Source organism: Falco peregrinus, chromosome Z, assembly GCF_023634155.1.
Source record: "Falco peregrinus isolate bFalPer1 chromosome Z, bFalPer1.pri, whole genome shotgun sequence".
NCBI classification, from domain to species: domain Eukaryota; kingdom Metazoa; phylum Chordata; class Aves; order Falconiformes; family Falconidae; genus Falco; species Falco peregrinus.
In genome coordinates, this window is record NC_073739.1 from 40,242,883 (window position 1) to 40,260,301 (window position 17,419).

The 17,419-nt window shown below is 40.0% G+C and overlaps 1 protein-coding gene and 1 long non-coding RNA gene across 9 annotated transcripts in view; one reads left to right on the forward strand and one right to left on the reverse strand.

Annotated features, from left to right (window-relative positions):
- ERCC6L2 (ERCC excision repair 6 like 2) overlaps positions 1–4,531 on the reverse strand; it is a 58,120-nt gene extending 53,589 nt beyond the window's left edge. For 4 of the 8 annotated variants that reach the window (XR_008744716.1, XM_055790340.1, XM_055790342.1 and 1 more), the window contains exons 1-2: positions 4,125–4,531; positions 73–497 (exon numbers count right to left, since the gene is read on the reverse strand). Coding sequence is in view for 7 of the 8 variants with exons in the window: in XM_055790340.1 (XP_055646315.1) it covers positions 73–497; positions 4,125–4,143 (444 nt within the window). In the remaining variant the exon portion in view is untranslated. Of the gene's footprint in view, positions 1–72; positions 498–2,530; positions 3,870–4,124 lie in introns of those variants that run through there. The other 4 variants (XM_027791303.2, XM_055790339.1, XM_013301778.3 and 1 more) reach the window with 4 other exon arrangements.
- Positions 4,532–4,596: 65 nt separating this feature from the next.
- LOC114013034 (uncharacterized) overlaps positions 4,597–17,419 on the forward strand; it is a 53,820-nt gene continuing 40,997 nt past the window's right edge. The window contains exon 1 of the long non-coding RNA XR_008744717.1: positions 4,597–4,703. This is a non-coding gene — a long non-coding RNA (uncharacterized LOC114013034). The remainder of the gene's footprint in view (positions 4,704–17,419) is intronic.

A 17,419-nucleotide genomic window follows, 5' to 3' on the forward strand; every position in this document is an offset into this window, starting at 1 on the left:
AAGATTTACAACTTACAGAAAACAAAGTCAAAAAAATTATCTATTGTCTCACTGTAACAATCAAAAAGATACCTGTATTGTCTTTCCAAGACCCATATCATCTCCAAGAATACACCCCCTTTTATTAGCATAGTGTCCATACAGAAATTGGACTCCTTCCCTTTGATAATCACGCAGGTATCTGTTAATTGTATACGGGATAAAATCACCATTGTCAGATAATTTAAAAGTAACTGCAGGAGACAGAAGATTTCGGTCAGGAAAATAAGGCTTTTCCAGATCTCCATCATCACATATTAAGCTTTTTGAGGGTCCTCTACTGGCTTTGACTCTACAAAGTTTACTTATTAGTATTTTCCTTTCTTCAGACTCCAAGAATGACACGACAGCAAATGATTTTCCATTCTTGTCCTTTTCAATAGAGGATATTGTTCCTTCATGAAGTTTCCCATTTTCAAGATAAGGAGCAAGGCATTTTTCCCCAATCTGCCAATTACCTATTAAAAAAAACAACACAAAAGCACAAACACACAATGATAAACTGGCCAGATGTACAAAGTATTTTATTTTGTCACACTAACAAAAATTGAGTATAAATTTATTTGACAAAATGCATACAATCCAAGATTAAAGATGTTATTTAAGTTAGCACTAGAATCAGGATGCCAGTTACTGTTTAGAACCAAATCCTGAGCTAGACATGAAATTATAGTTTGCTGAAACACTGCTATTCTATAAGTATCTAAAAGTCTATATGAAAAAATGTGATGTAAAAGCCAAATTCTGATACATTGTTACACAGTGGCTTCACACAGGTAAACACTAATATGCTGATGCCTGCAGGTTCAGTGTCCAATTAACAGACCATGTGACCTCATCAAAAAGGCCTTCTCTATTAGACACACTTCTGATCTACCTGAATTTAGCACCGCAGTGTTTGTAAATTGTTTAACTATAATCACACATGAAAACATCACCTTTCTCCTAACAAAGTCTGGAGCAGGTTAAAAAATAACAACACAACAAAAAACCCAAAACCAAAAAACCTACACCTTGTTTAGAAACAACAGAAGTGTATGTACTTTAGGAACACATAGTAGCGCTATCATTTGCATGTATTGTTCATAAAAGTGGCTTACTACTCAGTAAACTGCTTGCACAAGCTGTCAAGTCTGGAACTTAAAATCCGTCCCTCTGTGTGGTCTCACTATGGCCTTAATACAGTATATTGAATATTAACAGAGATGACTGACTGCTTCATTGTCAGCTCATTTTTACATTTCATGCATAAAGATTATTTTTAAATGGTATGAATGCTGCTACAGAGAAAGAGAAACTTAAGAACAGCAGTGTATCAAAGTCCAAAGAATCCACATTGTATTGACAACGAAAAACCCAACAAAATACCTCTATCAAAAAAAGCAAGGCCTTCACCTTCATAGTAAAAAGAGAAAGACCTCATAGGTAACTGCTGCACCAAAGTTTTCGAAATCTGAACTGAGGAAATGTTGTCTTTTTGAGTTTGTGGAAATAATTCCCAACTTTCCCCTGCTAAGCTGTCCCAAAACAAAGAAAGGGACACAAGATTAATTTTGGAACTTTCATTGTTTCTTGTCTATTTGTTGGAGTAAGTTCTGCTACTTCTGAGAAAGTCATTATCGGTAGCAGTGAGAGTCACCTAAGGTTTTTATGGTAAGGAGCAAATCAAAGAGAATCTTGCATCAGAGCAAGTATTCATACTTCATACCTATAATCAGTGGTAGTACACCTTTCAGGGCATATCAATCCAGTTACTTTTCAGAAGTAAGGAAAAAAAGAAAGAAAAAAAATTAAAAAAAGAGGAAGCCCCAAAGGCAAGGAACTCCACCTTCCTCCATTTTTATATCTCAGTGCAAAGAACTCACAGAAAATATCAGTTCTGCTGGCCAACTCCTGAGCTCCTGGAAGCGTATGCTCACAGGATTATTCTCACAATATATTAGTTAGATCAGTGATAATTATACATAATTTAAAAAAAAATATTAATTATATACACTAGAAGAAAACAAAGACATCCATGCAGCCCACTATTCTACAGCAGCAGTGGCCATAAGATGATAACAAAGGAACAATAAAAATAGCACAAGCACACAGAATACTGCTCTTTTAAGATTTTTCAGCCTTAAAGTATTTTTTAGCTACAGAGATTTCTGGCCCAAGTGTGGTTTGTCCGTTTAGCAAACCCTAGTGGACTCCTCTCTTTCAAGTATCTCCATTCCCTTCATCAACAGAAGCAGATTTCTTCCCATTTGGTGTCTCCTATCAATTTTGCAGGTCTACTCTCTAATACCTACCAACGTTTTGCCTGCTATGAACTTGGTTCCCACAACCAAAGATGATGGTGGATTAATTCTTATACTAACAAGATCATAAACCACCACCTCTCTGCTAGACTCACAATTTTGCAGATATCTTTCACAATACCTCCCATCATCCTTACTTGGTAAGTTCAGCCCCACACCCTGTGACCTGTACATAAGCTGCTCCATACCTTTGGCCATTCCTGCTCATCTTCTGAGAGAACTGAAGCTCAAAAGTATCTTTCTGAGGAAAAGGGTGAAATACAGATGGTATATTCAACAAACCATACATAACTATCTTTAAGGTATTTGTACCATCTCTCACACATGCTCAAATCGATGCAAAAAAATGTGCACATGAACTTCTCCCAGCAGCACGTAAATCTTTGAGTGATTTCTCATAAATAAGACTGAAAAAATGAAACCAGCTATATACAGCACAGTTAAATATGCAAAACAAAGCTTAAAATAAGACAGCATTTCCGTAATTACTTCCTTTTACAGTAATACCTGAAGTGACACGGAACACTAGGTTAAAGACTCTCAAGTTAAAACAATGCTTTAAGAGGACGATGCCTTTGTTTTAAATTAAGCATTTACTTGAAGTTTAGTAAGTTGCATATGACCTGTCAGAATTAGAGTTCCAGGTGCAAAGTGGAAAAAATCACATGGAGTAACAGTTTCAGCATTACCAAACTCCAAACCTGGTGAGAAACAGGGAACAGAATGACAGAAAGGGAACAAAGAGAAATGCAGTGGTATTAAGGACACCATTGCTACAAATCCCTAGAAAATAACACTGCACAAGTCAAAGCAAGAATTGCTACTTTAAGGAGCCTGATTCACTAACTTCTTGGTTGTTGAACCAGAACTATAAATTATGTAGGATACTATCTTCAAAAATTAGAAAGTTATCCAATATGGCTTCCTAGCATGTATATTTGCCGCCAGTGAAGCAAGCTGGTATTTAAGATGCCTGCCTGTACTTACCCCTTTTACCACAGTTGAAGAAAGCATGCCATTATATACATGTTGACTGTATTTAATCATGCTGTTAATGACCTAATGTCACACTGTAGCCCCTTTTGACAACTACTGCTGTATAAAAAACACAACCAAAGCAACAAACTATCATGAATGGTTTGTTAACTACTGGGGTTTGACTACTTAATGTTGAGAGTAAAGAATTTTTACACTCCAATAAATGACTGTAAAAGCAAAATTCAAGGGTACTATAAAGTTAAAGCATTGCCCTTCTTAAATTGTAAAGCTTAACTACAGTCGGTAAGCAAAAAAGGGCTAAAAAGACCCAAAATGTTCTCTTCCAAAAGACGTCAAAGCAGAATGTTTTGAGTTCACTCAACCACACATTTCCACTTGCCACAAGTTAATAAATTCCAAATGTACGCTTCTGACAAACATGAAGCGATTTAAAAGGAGTCTTCGCTCTTCCTATTTCTAAAGCACGCCCCACTGCACTCCTCGTGTTCAAACGCCTCAGTTGTGCTACCAGGCCAGGCCAAGCCTCGCAGTGCGCCGGCCAGCCGCCCCTACGGGCCTGCCCGCAAGGGGCCGGCCAGCCGCTCCCCGGCCCCGCCACCCCACCCCCCACCTGGGCCGGCCAGCCCCACCCCCACGGGCGCGCTTCGCGTGGCGAAGGTGCGGAAGCGCCCGCCGTGGGTCACCGAGCACCTGTAGTTTCCACACCTGCTCTCACATTCCGCCTGAGCAAACGTGAATATGCGTCTGAACATTGCTCTGGAAAGACACACGGAAGAGCCTTACCTGGGACATCATCACACATTTTAACTCTGTGCAAAGACCAGCAGAGCCCGTGGGGCGGCGGCACCGGGGACAGGTGGGGGCCAGCCGCCAGCTGGGCGGCCGCTCCAGGGGCCTGCCGCCCCGGGAGGGGGCCGCGGGCCGTACTAGCCACCAGGCCCCATGGCTGGACGCCGCACGCTGCCCCCGGGCGAGTCACTGGAGGGCAGGGGCTGAAGTAACCCGGGGGGGCCAAGCAGTCGCCCGGCGGGCACCTCGCAGCGCGGCAGGGAGAGAAAGCGCCGCGCCCCACCACCGGCCCCCACAACGGGCGGGCAACCTCACCGGCCCGGCCCACTCCCGCTCCAACCGTTCTGCGGGTGCGCGCAGAAGCCGCGCCTGGGGACGAGGCGAGCGGCCCCTCCGCTCGTCACCCCGGCCCCGCCGCGGCAGGTTGGGCCACAGCTGGTCGGGGGTGGGGGGGGAGGGCAGGTATCGCGAGCAGAGCGGCGCGGCGGGACTTCCCTCTTAAAGGAGCCGGCGGCAACACGAAGGCGAGCGGGCCGTACCGCGGGGCTTGCCGGGAGCGGGGCCCCGCGGCGGGTATGTGCCAGGGAGGGACGGAGGGGGGGGGGGCAGGGAGGGGCGGGTGTTCTTCGTCTGGCGCCCCGGCAGCCGTGACAGCTTCTCAGCCGGCCGGCGACGGCGGGGTTGCGTCTTGGAGGCCGTGGACGCTGGTGGGGCGAGTCCCCGGGAGAGCCCAGCGCCGGGCCCTGCGCTGGTCGGCCGTCGGCTGCGGGGCCGCATGCGGCGGTGGGGCGCGGTGCGTGGGGGTGCGTGGTGCAGGCCCGCGGCGGTGGGAATGCGGCCTTGCCCCGAGTGTGGCCCCTGAGCGGCTCGTAACAACCGCGGCTGGAGTGACTGGGCGTCTCGACCCATACTACCTGCACTGTAACTGAGTTTCCTCCTAGTGCAGCCCCTGTTTGTAGAAAAATCTGGAAAGGGGAGGGGGTCGGAATCTGTAGTTCTTCTCTACGAAGAAATGGCAGAGGTGCGGCAGCCGGGTGCGGAGGAGCAGCCGGTGCAGGGGAAGGCGGCGTGGGTGTGCTGGCAGAGCACGGTGGGGGGCCGTGGGCCGTGGTGGGGTGGTGGGAGCGTGCAGCAAGACCCAGCCCTTGGAAAGGCTGCAGTGAGAGAGGCCTAGTGTCCACAACGGTTCCACCTCCTTCCGTTTTCAGAAGAGCCTGCCGGGATGCAGTAACACTTTGAAAATGCTCGGTAATGACCATCTTGGTCTTGCTGAAAAAATTCAGCCCCACCAAGGAATCTATCCAGCTGGCCTCATAGCTCAGTGGCAATTTAACAGAGTGTTACACAAAGGGCATGACTTCCCAGATCCATCCAATTACTTTGACAGAATGCTTTCACATGAATTTAATAGCACAATAATAAGTAGTTTCACTTAAAAAAGTTAAGTGTATGTGCGTACATATTGTGCAAAATTATTTTTAAAGCTACTTTGTTTAATTTTTTTAATGTGGATGGCATCAGTCTGGGATGAATCTGTCATTGTTTCTAATTATCTTGAAACGTGAATCATTTTAACGACATGTTAGGGAGGGATTAAGCATTTGAGAAAAGAAAACCAGCATCCTTTTGTCATATGCTGTAAAATTGCATACAATGAAGATGAGTAGTCAGACCAGCTAATGAAAAATCCTACAGTATTTTCAGGAGCAAGGCAAGGCAATATGTGGGTCTCCATGCTCTTTCTGCATGCAGCTACCTGCCAGATCTAGGAGTAATGAAGAGTTGCGCAACCTGGAGCAGCATTAAGTTGCTTCTTTAAGTTGCCTGTTATTAGCCAGAATTTTGTTCTAACAGAAGTTAATGAAAGATGGATGGTGTTTGATCAGCCAATTACATTAGACTAATGGGAAAATAGCAGGCATGAAAGCACCAGTACGGTTGCTGCAACAACAAACTACATGAATGTCAGGCACCATATATGTTGGAGGAAGTTGTTAAAAAATAAAACATATGCTGTGTTGCATTTCATTCTTACCAAGATATTTGTGCATAATAAGGACTCTTGTGCAGAGTGCAGCTGTTGTTTTACAGTCACAAATACAATGTTATGACTTCACAACAGAAGAAAATAAGAAACAGATTAAACTCTTGCTTAAACACTTTAATTTTTCTAATAAACAGGTAGTAAAATTCTGCCTACACTCCAAGGATCCCATTGTTCTTTTACATCAGTTATAAGACCTCAGTGGCTTAGCTGGAAACAGAACTGCATCTGAAAATCTCAGTGAAATCTCTAGGATGAGTCTCCGTTACAGTTAGGTACAGTCTTGAAACCCTTCCCTTCAAGAGGGAGAACAAAGGGAGGAAGGAACACACTCTTACCAGGAACAGTTGGTTAGCTTTATTTCAATGGGTAGTTTTCCTCTTGCCATTAAAATTCCTTTCACAAATTACAAGCAATTTCTGTATCTTTATTCCACTTTGGAGGGGGGAAAAAAAAAAAAAAAGCTAGAAAACAATCTGGCCCAGTTAGATTAGGACTTCTTTCATGCAGTACCCTTAAAGGACCAAGCCTGTAATTAAAATATTTTCAGAGGCCAGAGAATTGTTTAGCTCTGTTGTGTATCTATAAAAGTTATTGGAACATAAAAGTCCTTTCAGAAATTTTTCTAGCACAAGTTACTTGCTAGAATATCAAAAATGTCTCACGCTGTATTTCTTCAGGGAAATATTTTGAAAAGGATTTAATTCTGAAAAGCTCTTGCCATTACTGGAAAGTGTAATATATCAAAATTCTATATGAAAATTTGAACTCTGCTCGTATTTGACTTGGTTTAGATTTCCTAGGAGAAGTGTTAGGCTCTGGTAACAACCAGGCTAATGGGGATAAGCATTTTTAAAATAGGTGCTGTATGGCTGAAGGTGTTTCACATGTAACATTGTGGCCTTCCTGTTCACTCTTCTTTGACAGAGAGAGGAGATAGGTTAACTGATGTGCATCTAAAAAGAGCAGCTTAGTTACATTTACAGCATCTTCCACGTCAGTGTCTGGAAACAAAGCAAGCTAGTGATTCTCACATGCGCTCAGCATTTGCAAGTCTAACTGAAACCCACAGAAGGCACAGGTTTCTAGAATTTTTGAAAATATGTCAGTCGGTTAATTCCATACTAGAATGAGTAAGAGGTGGTTCAGTTCACTGGTATTCATTAACCAGGGCAGCATTAAAAGTGCTACAAAGAGGAACTTTGTAATGTGATACACACTGAATTAATGTTTTGGAAGGCCTTTCGTCTCTCCAGCAGTTCATTTGCCGTGGTATTTTACACATTACCCATTAATGGTATTCAAGAAGATATCAGTTCTTCATGGAAATGAGCCTGACTCTGTCCCTGAAGTGTCTGTACACTGATGCACACCCACAGGGAACAAAGAAGAGGCATTAGAACGCTTGTGTGCAGCTGCAGGGCTTATAGTCTCTTTGGGATCAAAGAGATTTGGAGGGATAGCTCACATGACTGAGTGCTGCTGTGGGCAGGTACGGGCTGTTTAAGGACAGGCCAGGACAGTGGGGAGCAGAATTGGCCCTTATGTGAGAGAGCAGCAGGGATACAGGGAGCTCTGCCTGGTTTGTAGTGACTGTGAGATGGTGGAGTGCAGGATCTTGAGAGAAGGGAACAAGGCAAAAAGCAGAATTGTAACCCAGGCCTTCAAGAGTTCAGACTCATGCCTGACCAATCCATTAGCCTTCTACAATGAAATGACTGGCTTGTGGACTAGGGGAAAGCAGTGTATGTTGTTTATCTTGACTTTAGCAAGGCTTTTACCACTTTATGCCATAACATCCTCTATATACAGGCTTATGAAGTATGGACTAAATAAATGGGCAGTGAGGTGGACTGAAAACTGGGTGAACTGGTGGGCTTAAAGGATTGTTGGCAGCACAAAGTCCAGCTGCATTCCCATTACTACTGTTATACTCTGTGGTCTGTACTGGCCATTTAATTAATGACTTGGGTGATGGGACAGAGTGCATACTCAGCAAGTTTTCAGATGATACACAATTGGGAGGACTGGTTGACAGAACAGATGCATGCGCTGCCATCCAAGAGGGACTACGACAGGCCGTTAGAAATGCACTGGGAGTGGAATAACACTGGGCAGCAGTATAGGCTGGAGATCAACTAGTTGGAAAGCAACTTTGCACAAAAAGACTTGTGGGTCCTAGTGGACAGCAAGTTGACCATGAGCCAGTGGTGCACCCCTGCAGCACAGAAGGCCAACAGCATCTTGGGCTATGCTAAGAAGAGCACTGCCCAGCAGATTAGGGGAGGAAATCCTTCCCCTCTGCTCAGCCCAGGTGAGACCACATCTGAAGTACTGGGTCCAGTTCTTGGCTCCCCACAACAAGAAAGACATGAACGTACTGGAGAAAGTCCAAGGCCATGAAGATTAAGAGATTGGAGCATCTGACCATACCAGACAAGGCTAAGAGCTGGGATTGTGTCGCCTCAAGAAGAGAAATCTCAGGGGGTATCTTGTCAGTGTGCACAAATACTTAATGGGAGGGTATGAAGAGGATGGAGAAATACTTTTCTCAATGGTGCCCAAGGCAAGAGGCATTGCGTGCAAATTGAAACAGGAAATTCAATTTAGGGGTAAGGAAAAGCTCTTCAGCTGTGAGGGTGGCTGAACACTGCCACAGTTTGCTCAGAGAGGTTATGGAATCCCTATCCTTGAAGAATCTCAAAACTCAGCTGGACGTAGGCCTGAGCAACCTGCTCTAGGTGACCCTACTTTGAGCATGGGAGGTTGGACTAGGTGTTCTTTAGCCTTCCAGTCTCAAGCATTCTTTGACTCTTTGAAGTCTGTAGGATAAACTGAGTTCTGGCTAATTGCTTATGCTGTCTATTAGTTTAAGAGCTGTAGATACCAGGCAGATTGCTTAGGCAGAATCCAGTTTGTACTGTAGCCCAGTGCCAAGAGACGTGGTACCCATTCTTACCTAGCTATATGCATACTTCGAGTTTCATCTCCAGTTATTCTTAATGACTCATAAGATCTTCAAGTCATTCTTTTCTTTTGTATCCTCAATTGTAAAATAAAAGCCTGAAAATGCTAGTTGAGGAAGTCTGGAAATGCTGCAAAACAATTAACATGTGCACAACACATAAAAAATAGATAACACCTTGAGAGTTTAATTCAATAAATCAGGTACCCCTTGTATTGTTAACCCCTTCTCTCTCAAAAAGATCCTGGCCAGTCCTAAATCTTAGTAACTCTTAGAAGCCAGGGTAGTAATAATTCTTATAAGCTGCTGCAAAATTGTCCTTTAAAGGTTGTCTGCTAGATGATGTGTTACTCAGCCTGAATAAACCTGAGACTGATTCCACAAGTGTTATGAAGTATTGATTCATTTCCTTCGAGTGTCTGTTTAAAGGGTGGCTTGAGAAAAATGCAGAGTTTTGTCCTTAAATAAATATTGTATATAAATAGATCATGTCAGCAACACTCAGATTTCATGATTGCTTGGAGTGGGAACTGTATAATGAGACTTGTCAGCTCCACTGGATTTGTAGCAGGTAGTTGTGTAGAGCAGTTTTGAATGTTTCAGGAAAGAATGTGAACATTCAAAAGGCTTGTGGACCAAATCAGCATAATTGTTCTTCAGAGGATCCTTTATTTTGTGTTGCACATTTCACTTTATGAATAAAAATTATTTCAGAAATGGAACAGAGCTAGCTTTCCCTTAGGAGCAGTAGTCATAGAAATGGTTTATGGAGATTACAGCTGAGTTTAGTTCCCGTAATCCCTTTTTTCCTTGAGGAAAAAAATAAAAAGTATTTGCTTCCTCAGGTTTGATTTCACTTATTTCAGTTTTGATTGACAGCAAAGCATGAAGGGAAAGACTTAAAAGTAGTGCACACACAGAGAATGAAAAAGACTAAAATTGAAAGGAGGTTTTTAGGGTTTTTTTTTTTTTGGGGGGGGGAAACATGGCAAGCAGTCCTCAAGAGATAAAAAGGCCATCATTTAAAACCTAAGCAGATGAGATGCAACTGTGGTCTTTTGTGGGAGGCTGGAACATGCAGCTTTCACAACTAAACCCACAAAACCTGGAATACACAACCCATGAAAACAGCCATCTGACTTAGTCATCAAGTCAAACTTAGCCAAAGCATCTCTAATCAAAGGAAACTGTAGGGTCATCTTGGAAGTCTGATGCCAGCTGTGAACTGCTAGGCTGCTATGATGATCCAAAAAGAAAGAAAAATGCTATGTAGTTATCCTTTTAAAGATAAAACTTTTTTTTTCCTTTCTGACCTGTTTTAAGCAATTTACCTCATTAATTGTGTGAGCCAATACCTTTGAGGAAACATGCAGAGGCATACACACATATACGCAAAAAAAAGCACATTAAGAAGGAACTCTGAAGCTCCATTAAAATATATGACTCCTGTTTAAGCAAAAAAATCCTATTCCAGTGCTGTGAGTAGAATGCAGCACGTTATACAAGTAATTTCCTGTATTTCTTCTTTGTGCTGTATATACAACACATCTAGCAAAACAGGGTAGTTTGATGAAGTGGCAGTTTTTAGGAGAATATTATAGCTGTGTACAAATATGTTAAAGATGTGAACTGGAGCTACACAAGCTGAACTGGGGGCTTGTCAAACAATTCACCAGTCAGTTTCCCTAAAGCATGTAAGAATGCTGTGTGTTTATATGGAAGGCAGGGGTATTTTTGCTCCTGGGGGTTGTTTCCCTAACTCTGAAGTCAGTTAACCTCTTTTACCAGGATGATCAGACTGCTGTCGATGCCAGAAACCACAAATGTCTGGAACCAGTATGACAGAGATTATTTCTGCTGAATCAGCTCTCAATGTGACAAATGTATTAAACCAGTAACCCAAGCACAGAGACATTTCATAACACAATGGGAACCACACTGCAAAGTATATCTTTGATTTAGACAAATTCTGAGCCCCTGTCCAATGTTCACTGTTAACATAAAAAAAAAAAATCTGAAACTTTTTGTGACACTGGCAATAGATTATAATACCAGAACTACTGTCAGACTTATTCAAGTCTTTGCTTTTAAATAATATTCAAGATAAAATTAAAATAGGAGAAATACCACAATATGATTTCTAAAGCATCAAAGGAATTATTAAGCCAGTTATATTAACAGTTAATTTAATTTAGAGGAATCATCAGAAGTGCATTATATATTAAGAAGAAAATTGCTGTGCATGCCTTTTATTGGATTAATGTAACTTTAAATTGTTGTCCAGTATCTGATCACTGTAATGGGTAAGATCTCTGTTGGGTTTATTCAAAACGATCTATTGGTTTGTACACATACATGTACCTGCATATGCTGTGACATTGGCCTGCAAACAAATTGAAACTCAGTCCTAGTTTGTAATTAGGGCTGTCCAAATGCACGTATCAACAATTAGAACCTAATAAAACCTCAAAATAGCAAATCTGATTCATATGTCATAATAGCTAAGTCTTACTGTCCAAATCAAACATACATAGCTTCTTCTTCTGTAAGCAAATTCTCAGTTACATCGAACTGCACTGTTCTCTTTTTTTCTGATTCACCTTATCCAGTAAATTCTAAGTTGATACCACATTTTTTTCAAGATGTAGGATATAGAATAAGGTACTTATAAACCACAGAAATAAAGACTATAACTTACAGAAGGTATCACTGTTAAAAACATAACCTGTTTTTACTATTTTAATTCAGCTCAAAGACAGGTAGTAGGCTTCCTTATTAAAAAATCCTTGAAAGCAAAAAAAAAACCCAAATAATCAGTCTTACTCTGGTATAGGATCCCAACCTTAATGTTTTTTTCTTAATTTAAACAGAACAGGTTTCTTTTTTTTTTTTTTTTTTTGGTAATACTTATTGTTAAAATAGTTTTAAAATTCTATTTTTGCTAGTGCTTTTTAAGGAACAGACCAGGGCCAAAGAAGAGCATTTATTGGAGTCTGGAAGAATAAAAATACTTTTGTTTCTGAGGATGACTGCTTGCTGACTTTAAGTAGACTTGTAATCAAATTAGTTGCACTGCCACAGGGCAGCACTGAGAATGGACCAATTTTCTTCAGCACGGTGTTCTTTCATGCTGACTGCTTCACTTTCCCCACTGAAACCTAAGAAGATTCATGCTTGAAGTACAGTAAGTGAATAAAGTGAAAAGAAAAAAAAAAAAAAGCCAGAGAGAAAGACAAAAATATACAGCATTCAATTGCTTGTGCTTTCTGTACAGGCCTACCACAGTCTTCTGACAACATTCAAGATTACTGGCAGTCCCAGTCCAGAATTTACCAGCCCCTTTCCAAATTCAGCTGTCTCTTCTGGTCAGTCCTAGGGGCTGATTCTCTCCATGTGGGTCTTTGGTTGCAAGTATAAGACACAAGTGACTGACTCCCTAGGCCAATTGTCAAGTGTAGTCCACTGACTTTCACAAAAACAAAACCAAACCAAACCGCCAAACCAGACATACTGAAAATCCAAACATACAGTCATAGGGATAATTAAAAGGTTAAAAATAGCAGGAAAAAAAATGTTCACAAGAGTATTCTTATCACAGCCAGTTGCTCATATTGCATGTCTTTTTTTTTTTTTTTATCTTGAAGAGATTAACCCAGCTCTGTATGTGTAGGTAGGAGGGAATAATTCTGTGTTAAGACAGATATGCTGTTATTATGACTTCACTGATGTTTATCATTTAACTACTACAACTACTGGAGCCATAAAAGTAAATGGAGTGGCAGCAACCATGATAGAAAATGAGGCAGATGAGAGATCTTCTAAGCCCAGTTGTTGAGGTTCTGTCTTCTGTGTGGTATGCATAATGCTTGAATTCATCCGCATTCATGTAGTGTTTTCTTGGAATACTTTAGGCAAAATATAGGAAGATTGAAAAATCTAAATTAGTAGGTAGCTGTATTCATTTATACTTGTGTGCGTATATGAAGTTAATATAGCTAGTAGAAAGTAGCACAAGCAAGTCAGTTTTCTACAGAATCTGGGGTGTTCATTTACAACAGAATATTTGTACAGATATCAGAAGAAAAAAAAAAAGCTTAAACTTTTGCTTAATGCACATTTTCTTACCAGTACCATCCTTTCACAACAGAGAGGGTAAAACAAATTCTTTTAGCTTTAGTGGACTTAAGGTTTAGCTTAAATGATTTTCTAAAACATAGTGAGATTAGTCAGTACTTAATGCTAGGACAAATGAGAGCCTGGGTTATTATGTCATCTCAGAAAGACCACAGAATGCAGAGAGAATTCCACCTTGTTTCTAAAAAGCCGCATAATCTAGATTTCTTAAAAAAAACTCCAGTCAGTGAAGGCTACTATTAAATCTTGTGAGGTAATAGGTTGTTTTGACAATGCCATTATCCAGATTCATGGATGTATCTTTCAGCTTCAGTCAAGATCTAATTCTTCTCAATCTCCAGAGGTTCAAGGACTAGTGATTGCTGGAATCCTCCATGGATTATTCCTGATCCTCAAGGACATAGGAGCAATTCCAAATTAACTTCCAAAGACATTTATGTAAACTGTGTATCCCACCTTGAAAAGAGTAATACACTACATTCACATATAAACAGAACCTTTAAATACGCAACAGATGTTCCATTTTTTAAAAAGCTCTTGAATTCATTGACAGGCCTTTGGCTAAACTGATAAATTAATTTGTTCAGGGCAGATTTCATAAATCCTCTAATAATTCTTACCCTTACACATCTTGACTTGATTTCTGAGATCTACAGCATGTGTTTTAAATGTTTTAACCTTTACTACTTTAATCAGGTAACATTTATTTCAGGGCTGGATGATGATCGGTCATAGAAAGATATAGCTGACTGGGAAATAAAATCCAATTTGTCAGTTAAACAAACCTCCACATCTCAAATAAGAAGAAATCAGTCTGTATTACTGGATCCCTGAAATGCTTAGTGGTTTTGATGTCACTCTCCCTTTAAGGAATATATGGTGCTGGACTGCTAAATATTGCTGGATGCACTGCTGCCATGCAGAAACCACAGTTACAATGCTTATGTATAACCAGTTTCTTTGGGTCCTTTGAATGTAAACCTTTACCTCTATATTGAGACTTATTTCTGTCGTTTTAAGCTATTTTTCTTTAATACTTAGAGGCTAGATACCAATTTAAACAGCAATGAAATCAGTCTGAAAAACAAATTTTTTCTAAGCTCTATGCTTTGGAGAAGTCTTCAACTTTGTTATTGCCTCTGATGTAAAGTACTAAATAATATCAAATAATTTAAGGGGTTTTTTATTGACAGATGTGTATGATAGAGTGCAGCAAAATACCCAGGTAAAACTGCATTAGAAAGACTTCTGTCCTCAATTGCTAGACAACTGATATGCCAGCCACTCACTCAATAAACTTTCAGATATTTTCTTACTATAATGGGACATCCAGAAGTCTACAGTCTCTAAGATATGATAAAAATATATTACATTTATAATGTTTTTGTTTCTGATGAAAACCATAAACAAAGCAAACAGCCATTTTTTCCATGACATTTGCTTATAAATCTAGGTTTAGCTAGATGTAGAGGTCTAAGTACATCAGTGCTGACTATATTTTACTAGCTCCCATCTATATGAATCCACAGAATTGTGAGTTTTACAGCCTAATTTGAGACACTGGCATCCATTCTATAGTGCCTGATGCTTTTTTGCTCTAATATGTTTGTAAGTGAACTCTGCTACATCAAGTAGAACTATCAACTTGTGAAAGTATTACAGGATTAGACAGTACATAACAAAACCAGATCTGCCCATCTGAATTCAGCCTTCAAAAATAAACTGAATTCTGGTTAAAATCCATCTAGGTGGATTGCATTTATTTGAATTCAGGTAAGGTTTCTTAATCTGGGCCAGTTATGTATGTATGTTTTTTATATCTCTAATGTTCGTTATGAACATCCATGAAACGGAACTGCATTTCACAAGTGAAAAAATAGTTGAAAAATGAAAATTCTGTCTACCTTCTTTTCTTTATTCATCTTCCAAGCTATTCTGGAAACAGGAGACTTAACAAAGCTTATTTGTTATCCTTTGTATTTTCACCAGGTTCTTTTTTGCCAGTTCCTCAGTAGTCTGTAATAATCTCAGCTATCAGCTGAGTAGCTAACTAGAAGAAGCCAAGTAAAATGTGTATTTGTTGCCTCCCATCTGCCTTGCCTTTGGCAATGCCACTAGAATTGACCTTTCTACCCATATGACAATTTCTATTAAATTTTAGAAATGTAATTATAACAGATTTTTTAGGAGATGGATAAACCGTTTTTAGAGATTTATAAAATCTGTATGGACAAAATGCTGAGCTTCTAACTTGAAATTAGTCTTCTAGCTTGAAATCAGGTTTTATCTTTAAATTCTTCAAGCTTCTAACTTGAAATTCTAACTTGAAATTAGTCCTGCTTTCAGCAAGTTGGTTATATGATCACCCAAACCCTCTTCTGACTAGCTTTGTCAGAGATATGGCGATTGTGTCTCCCTTTAGTTGAAATTGGTCCAAAGATCTGGGGATTACTAGAGGGGACTAGTAGATTATATAATCATCTGTGCTTTGTGAAGTCATGGGGAAGATTACAATACATACGGAGCAATATCCAAGAACAGATCTGTAATGCAGAGTGCACATAGCTGAATATTAGTTCATCCTGTGAATCTCCATGCAGCTGACACTGGAACAACCAGAATTCATTGTTATTAGAAGTCCTTTAAAGGTTATGATCTGGAAAAGTCAGTCAAAATCTTCTAGTGTACAATTTGTTTCATACATCATATTTGGCACTCTGTTCCCACTTCATAAATGTTGAGGAATTATTATTCCTGAGAAATGAGGTACTTTCATCTTACTCACTAGACAGGATTTCCTGCAGGGTAAATCTTAATTACAATATTCTCAGGGATCAGGACTGATGCTAACGTGCTATCGTATTGCAGTAAGAAAGCAAACAGATCTCGTACCTTTGAGTTGCTCACCAGAAACAAACCTAGCCACTGGGGAAAATGCTAGAGGAATTTTCAAATTGTTGTCAGACTTCGTAGCTTACAAATGCCAAACTGCAGTATATTATAGAAACAACTATGTGATTACCTAGTTCTCCACTTTGCTGTATTAACCAAGTCTGGAACATACTAGTGCAAAATAAGTGACAAGATAAATCTGTATCTGGGAAGCAAATATACCACAAACTGCATTAAGCTGCCAGTTAATTTTCTTCAAATATTTTACTTAATAGTAACAGTACCTTCCATCACAGCATCTCTGATACCTAATCAGTAACATATAGCAGCAAATACTGACAGCAACAAAGTGTTTCACAGCTAAGCAATCAAATATGAGGAGGCTGAGTGACAGAGTTGCCCCAGAAAACAAAGAATCCTTACAGTAGCCAGGAATAAAGTGTTGCTTGAATCTCTAGCTTCTCATTTCTAAACTCCAGGTTTGCACTAATAAATTCACATTCTAAGATCAACTTTTACTGATTGTATGGTGTTTTCAACTAAAAAATTGAGTTTCATGCAGAAATCAAAGTACCCTAAACTCAGCTGCAAGCTTAGCTGCAGGGATACAAAATACACAAATCTGCAGTGAAACAGCATTGTTCCTGCCAAGAAAATAATCTTATATAAACACAGAAGTAATTTTCTATATCAACTGTAGAGGGTGCGACCATTTCCTTAAGATGACCTTAAGATTATATTGCTCAGTGCTTGACTTTGCATTCTCTTTTGGAATGATTGTGCCTCTAAGATAAGAAAATGGATTATTGTTTTACTTGATTTACATACTATTTTAGATGAAAATACACAACCAAACTTTGCAAGTGTCATTTGACAAAGGCAGTTTCATTTGGCAAAACCATATAATCTCCACGTATATTGAAAACCTCTCCCAGTATTGTAATATGAATAGTATGAACTCTAACAATATATTGTGACTAAGAAATTACTGAATTACTTTGTTTAGGTAAATAGGATAAGCTATTCCCCAAAATAAAAAGCTCTTTTGCCAGTATGGGTGTTATTTAAATTAGAAAAGTCCCCAGGTGTATCTGTAGTCTAGTAATTGTACCAGGAAATGTGTTCTTCAGCTTGCCTGTGATGACCTAGCTTTAAATTAGCTAGTCTGGATATCAAGTAGCAGTTCAGACACATCAGAAAAGAGGTCGGCAAGGGTGGGCTTTATATTTTTTTCCAGTAGACTTTGCGGCCTGT